Source organism: Nymphalis io, chromosome 3 (assembly GCF_905147045.1).
Source record: "Nymphalis io chromosome 3, ilAglIoxx1.1, whole genome shotgun sequence".
Lineage (NCBI taxonomy): Eukaryota > Metazoa > Arthropoda > Insecta > Lepidoptera > Nymphalidae > Nymphalis > Nymphalis io.
In genome coordinates, this window is record NC_065890.1 from 1,020,946 (window position 1) to 1,027,791 (window position 6,846).

At 45.5% G+C, this 6,846-nt stretch overlaps 1 protein-coding gene across 1 annotated transcript in view; it reads left to right on the forward strand.

Moving 5' to 3' along the window:
* Window positions 1–6,846, forward strand: part of LOC126781087 (laminin subunit alpha-1) — a 173,644-nt gene that overhangs the window by 163,448 nt on the left and 3,350 nt on the right. The window contains 14 exon segments of the mRNA XM_050505909.1: window positions 135–374; window positions 607–778; window positions 998–1,151; window positions 1,348–1,595; window positions 1,732–1,939; window positions 2,345–2,460; window positions 2,851–3,032; window positions 4,403–4,538; window positions 4,757–4,924; window positions 5,403–5,534; window positions 5,663–5,809; window positions 6,015–6,156; window positions 6,250–6,404; window positions 6,532–6,736. Of these exon segments, the coding sequence (XP_050361866.1) occupies window positions 135–374; window positions 607–778; window positions 998–1,151; window positions 1,348–1,595; window positions 1,732–1,939; window positions 2,345–2,460; window positions 2,851–3,032; window positions 4,403–4,538; window positions 4,757–4,924; window positions 5,403–5,534; window positions 5,663–5,809; window positions 6,015–6,156; window positions 6,250–6,404; window positions 6,532–6,736 (2,405 nt within the window).

A 6,846-nucleotide genomic window follows, 5' to 3' on the forward strand; every position in this document is an offset into this window, starting at 1 on the left:
TCGGGTATACCGAGATTATATTTAAAAAATTGAAAAAATGATGAAATATTAATGAATGTCCAGCCGTTTTATTTTTTAAAATTAATCTAAAAACGAGACAATATTTAATTAACACGTCAGCTGGTCGTCCTCAGAGTGTGGGGCACGGTGCGGCTGCGCGTGGAGCGCTCGGGCGGCGCCGCGCTCACCTCCAGCAACAGCACCGGCAGTGCGCCGGGAGCCGGCCTGTTGCGGCCCGCGCTGTGGTGGCTGGGTGAGGCTGGAGCACCGCTGCCGGCCTGTGTGCACTCGCTCCACGCCGACCATGCCGCGGTAGGGCTCTGGGCTTTCACCAAGCAGCCCTCCACAGCACGGTGCACTGGCTGCACGCAGAGGTAACCTAGCTACTACTACTACTGCTGTGTTTATGTGTGAGATTATTATATACTCTCCTAATGAAGACGATTCCACCACGCAGTGGTGCTTACCCGGATTTAAACCCGCGATATTCGGCGAAAATGCACTCGTTCTATCCACTAGGCCACTTTGATTTAACAAATATAAATCGCTTAATATTTGTCAGAGTTGAACTTAACTTTATATATTCTTCCCCGGTCGCGGGCGCAGATGGTTCAGCGAGGGCCGCGGCAGCGAGGGCCTGGCGTGGCTGGGCGGCGCGGGTTACGTGGCGCTGCGCCGCTCGCGCCGCGCCGCCGACCGGCGCCGCTTCAGCCTCGCGCTCTCCTTCCGCACCACCGACGCAGACGCGCTGCTGTTCCTCGCGCACGACCACGCCAATGTAACTAGCACACACTCACATACTCCCTACACACACATAACTGTTTGGACATTATATATGCTACCTCTACTTAAAATGAAGTTGGAATAAAAATCTTCAATACACAAAAAACAGGGCAGCTATTTACGAAAAACAACATCAGCTCTCAAAATTCTCTTAACTGATAATAATTGAATAAACTATATTTTGATTTTGTCACATGTAATGTATATCACACAGAACCGCTCGGTGTCGGTGTGGGTGCGGTCGTGTCGCGTGGTGTTCCTGGTGGTGTACGGCGCGGCGCGATTGCAGATCGCGGCGGGCGGCCGGCACTGCGACGGTCGGCCCGCACACGTGCAGGCCACGCGTGTCTTTAACGGCCTGGAGAGAGGTACTGTGCCCGCGACGATCTCTTTGCACATACAAACTTATCATTTTTTTTATGTGGATGTTTTCAGTCGCTTATAATAATTACTGTATCGTTAAAATTATCCCTCTACCAACCTCCCATCATCAATTTGTTCTGCCAATCAAATATTGAACCGAGTTTCAACGGTATATGATATGTAAGCGGCCCTGGTCCCCAGGCAGCCTGCGCGTGAACGGCGAAGAAACCCTCGGGTCCCCCTCTCCACCCGTCCAGTCTGCAGCGGAATTACCGGAGCTGTCCGGCTCCACTTATTGGGTGGGTGGCTTGCCTCCTGAGGGTGAAGACTTGGGATACGACTCCCTGCCACTGCTGGGGTGTATAGGTGGACTCATGGTGGATAGAGAAGGGTACGATTTGCTGGATACGCCCGCACGACATGGGGTTGAACCTGGGTGTGCCGCTAGGGTAAGTAATGAAATTTGTAAAATAATATTACATAATACACGTTTTCCGACATACATATTACATATATTTGTTCATTAATTTGAAAATTAATGTAATTGGGGACGACTAAAAACTGAATTATATGTCAATATGGCAGCCCCTCCGATCAGCGGTGCTGGAGGGCGAGGGGTACATCGAGCTGCCGTCGCCCGCCGTGCGCCGCAAGACGTCGCTGGGCGTGTCGTTCCGTGCGCGCGCGCCGTCCGGCGTGCTGCTGTACCGCGCGCCCGCGCTCGCGCTCGACGACAACGAGGTGGAGGACGAGGAGGACGACCACCACTATCTGATCCTCGCCCTTGTTAAAGGTAGCATACAGTACAGTAATAGCATGTGAATGTCCCACTGCTGGGCTAAGGTCTCCTCTCCCTTTTTGAGGAGAAGGTTTGGAGCTTATTTCACCACGCTGCTCCAATGCGGGTTGCTCCAAAGGTAGCATACACCCGTTATATTAAATAGTCTTAGCATTGCTTAGCAATTAATTAGAAGATCTTGGACATGATTTTAAGATACAATTAATTAGGTAATTTAGGTAGGTTTTTGTTTATCACATATACTAGCCACTATTATCTCATATATACATTCTCTATAAATACATATATGTATTAAATATGCATCAATCAATTCAATATTTTTTTTTCAATAAGATAATATACTCAGTACATAGTAGTTCAAAATATTAGTATTGTAATTAATGTTATATTAAATTCTAGGTGAATTGGAATTAAAAGCAAACGTCGGAAAGGGGGAACTTTTGTTGAGAGTAAACGGCACCAAGCTTGACGATGGCGTCCTCCACACAGTGCAGCTGGTTCGAGCTCACAAGCAAGTACGTATAGCACTTTCTCTAATTTCAATTTCTGTTTATGCGAAGTATCATACTCGACGTATCAAATACGGCTTTCGAGCGTTCGTGTAACTTTAAATACTTTTAGAAACGTGATGTCGTCAAACGTCAACGATTTAAATAGCGCCATCTATCGGTGCCAGATGTACACACTGTGAATTGAAACTGACTGAAGCGACCATAGTATTAGATTGCACTTTTAATTTGTTAAGATCGAATTTATATTACCAAATTGATAGTCCAAACAAAACTGCTACAGGCTTAAGAAATTCTGCATTTATATTTTTTTATTTAACTTTCTTACTTAAGTACATAATATATTATAATTAGAAAATGCCTATATCGTGACTATTTATAATATTGCGTGTATAGATGGAAGTATGGGTGGACGAGAAGCTAGTGGGCCGCGGGACTCTTGCCGGCGGAGCGCTCGCTGCGCGGTCTCGCGGTCTGTACGTGGGAGGAGCTCCTCCCACTGACCCGCAGACCACTTCCCCGAACCTACCCGTCGGTGGGTTCACTGGCACCATTGCTGATCTTATTGTTGATTCCACGTGAGTATAGTTATTTATTGTTACGATAATTGTATATAATGTCTGAAATTGAAACAAAATCACCTCCACTTCAAACAAACAAAAACTCTTAAACTTTGATTCACGCTTGATTGCAATGGAAAATAGTAATTTTATTTTATTTATTTATTAACACCAACAAGATATACATTAACAAAAGCGAGTAAAACATAATTAAACAACTAATATTTAAATCTAAATGTTATCTTAATTATAGGTGTTACACACATTTCAAAGCAAAATAGACACAACATGCAGGTAAAATTACAAATTAAAAGAAACAAAATTTGGAAAGAAAATCATCAACATAAACATTAAAATAATAAATAATAACATATCGTAACAAATTAGATAAAATTGAGCATATTTATAAATTTGTACTTTAATATCATTAATAAATATTAAAATAAAGAATTACAATGTCCAATTAAATAAAATATAAAACAAATCAAATTTTTAATTGAGTAACAAGGTTTTCCGATATTAGGCAATAACAAATTAATAAGTTAATGCATCACAACCATCATAATTATTAGATTACTCTAAATTAGAATTATATGATGAATAAAAATTTAATAAATTACATTTAAATTTCACAAGGCTATCACAAAATATGTCAATATCCATCTTTCTATCTAAATTCTTTTTATCTATAGTGGATGACGTATTAGAAAGAGTACAATTATTTTTTGTTAATTTATAGATAGCATTGTAACTCAACATTAATCTATTAATCGGAGAGTAGCGTCCTTGACGTGAGCGTGTAGGTTTTTCTACAAATGGAGTATAAGACGACGGTCTTAATGTCCTCACCGGTGCACGAATATTTAATTGTTTCAATAAACAGGGACTGTCAATGACACCATTCACCAATTTATACAGGAAAGTGAGATCATGGAGTCGTCTTCGATCCGAAAGTGAATGAAGTTTAAAGAACTTAAGCCTGTCTTCATATATCCTAAGAGTTTTGACTAGGTTAAGATCAAAGCACAAATGCCAAAGAAATCGTTTTTGAATACTTTCTATTCTTTGTGAATAAATATTGAAGTGAGGATTCCACACTACACTGCAATATTCTAAAATGCTACGTACCAAGGCTGAATAGATAATTAATTTAGAGCGTGAATTCTTAAATTGCTTGCAGTTACGTAAAAAGAAGCCAAGAGTCTTAAAACCTTTGTTTGCAATATTGTCAATGTGGATATTATACCGAAGTTTATTATCGAGTATAACTCCTAAATCACGTATGTGAGGAACTTCGGACAGAGCTGTACCATCAATTAAATATGTTCTCGCAAATATAATGAATATTACAAGAAATTTTAATTGGTATAAATAATTATATTCCTCAGCTGGGTGGGCTTGGAGACCAGCATACGGCGTCGAGGCGCGCGACTGGGCCGAGCGGACGGAGAGCTGCGCGCCGCGCCGCCCGCCGAGCCGCGCGCGCTGCACGCGCAGCCCGACCGCGACCGGGACTGCGCCAAGGTAGGCCTTGCTCTCACGGTGGAAAAAATAATAATAATAAAAAATATACTTTATTAAAATAAGCAAAAGTATTGAATCGTCTATACTGCGAAATAATCGGCAAGAAACTTAGTAATTAGGTATACTTTTGTTATAATATCCATTACTTTTTATCACTTATATCAATTACACTTTTCATACAACAAAGTTAAATACAAGTCATTGCAACTTGCTTACAGATGTCATCATACACAGTGGAGGCGGGCGCAGTGAAGTTCGGAGACACACCCGGGAGCTACGCGACCCTGCGGCTCGGAAAGGACAAGGATAGGGGGGCGAAGGCAGAGTTCTCCTTCTCACTGCAGCTGCGCACATTCGCCAGCGAGGGCGTCATTATGCTGTTACCGGTATGTTTTGGTAGATAAGTAGATCGATTTTTAACACGATATACATACTCGTGAGCGTTATAGAGATGCATAAACAAAATAACAAGAGAAAGTCGTAACAGCCTGTGAATGTCCCACTGCTGGGCTAAAGGCCTCCTCTCACTTTTTTGAGGAGGTGGTTTGGAGCTTATTCCACCACGCTGCTCCAGTGCGGTTTGGTGGAATACACATGTGGCAAAATTTCAGTGAAATTAGACACATGTAGGTTTCCTCACGATGATGTTTTCCTTCACCGTAAAGCACGAGATGAATTATAATCACAAATTAAGCACATGAAAATTTAGTGGTGCTTGCCCGGGTTTGAACCCACAATCATCGGTTAAGATTCACGCGTTCTTTCCACTAAACCATCTTGGCCGATATAAGAGAAAGAGAGATGAAGAAATACATAATTGTACTAGCAGCAAATATAAACGCTTATAATATGATTATTCCACAGGGTTCCAAGCTGAAGCCAAAGCATTACACGGCGCTATCGCTGCGCGAGGGCCGCGCTCGCCTCGTGCTGCGCGGGCGGCGCCGGCGCGACCTCTCGCTGGCCGCCCGCCTCGACGACGGGCTGTGGCATACGGTAATATCGGCGTAAGCCCCGCTTAGATTTTTTTTAATTATAAGCTATAATATAACTACTAAGCAGTATTTCTTTTTATTAATTTCCGCTACTTAAAAAATGTAAGATCATCTTTTATGTCACGCCAGGTGTCGGTGCGCATCTCCCGCGGCCGCGTGACGCTGTCGAGCGCGGGCGCGGCCGCCAGCGCGCGCGCGCCGCCGCACTCGCGCGCCGCGCGGCTGTTCGTGGGCGGGCCGCCGCCGGCCGCGCTGGCGCCGCACGTGCCGCCCGCGGTCAGTACACGAGACGTGGTTCATTTAAGGGCAGTAGCTATTGTGGCAGCAGTTACTTCGTGATATTTCCAATGATTTGGTTTATTATTTTTGTTACATAGCTGCAGTGTAGTACAAATTTTAAACTAATTTAACAAGAGTCATTCGTGGTGAACAATCTTCCATCAGAGTTGACTTAAAACGCATTATCACCTTGGTTGGGCAGGCGGTGCGCGCGGGCGGGCTGGTGGGCTGCGTGCGACGCGTGTCGCTCAACGGACGTACCGAGGACCTCGTGCGAGACGCGCGCGCTCACTCTGCAGTGGGGCAGTGCTTCCCGCGCGTCGAGCGAGGCGCATACTTCGCGGGTGAGCGGCTCGCTCATTCCGATTATACAATATCTTAGGTTACACGAGAGGAAATCCAAAAATCATAATATTACAATGTAATGTTTTTTTCAGGGGACGCATATGCGGAGTGGCCCGACGGCTGGACCGGTGGGGAGGGAGAGGGCGAGGGTGAGTCGGTGGAGATCAGGCTGCAGTTCAGAGCGGCGGCCGCTTCCGGTGTGCTCGCAGCCGCCGCCGGCGCTCTGCTCGAGCTGAAAGATGGACTTGTAAGTGACGGTCTTAGAGTACTGTTTTAGTTTTTTAATGTTAGAGATAAGTAACCGCTTGACGGACAGAGTATCTACTATTTAGTATATATATACTAGTTTTTGTCAAGGATGAATGTTAATGCAGGTGGTGATCACGGGCGGCGGGTCGCGCGTGGAGGCCGGGCGGCGCGTGTGCGACGGGCAGTGGCACGCGGTGCGCGCGCGGCTGTCGCGCGGCGCGGCGTGGCTGGCGCTGGACGCGGCGCCGGGCGAGCGCGCGCCGCCCGCGCTGCTGCCCGCCGCGCCCGAGCCCGCCCCGCGCGCCGCGCTGCACGTCGGCGGCCTGCCCGGTCAGCATCCCCATAGCATTATCTAAGTGTTCTGATAATTTGGTATCTGAGTACCACTGCCGGAGGCCCTCAACGAGCTGAGAGAAATTTACGGCAGCTTGTACATTGAT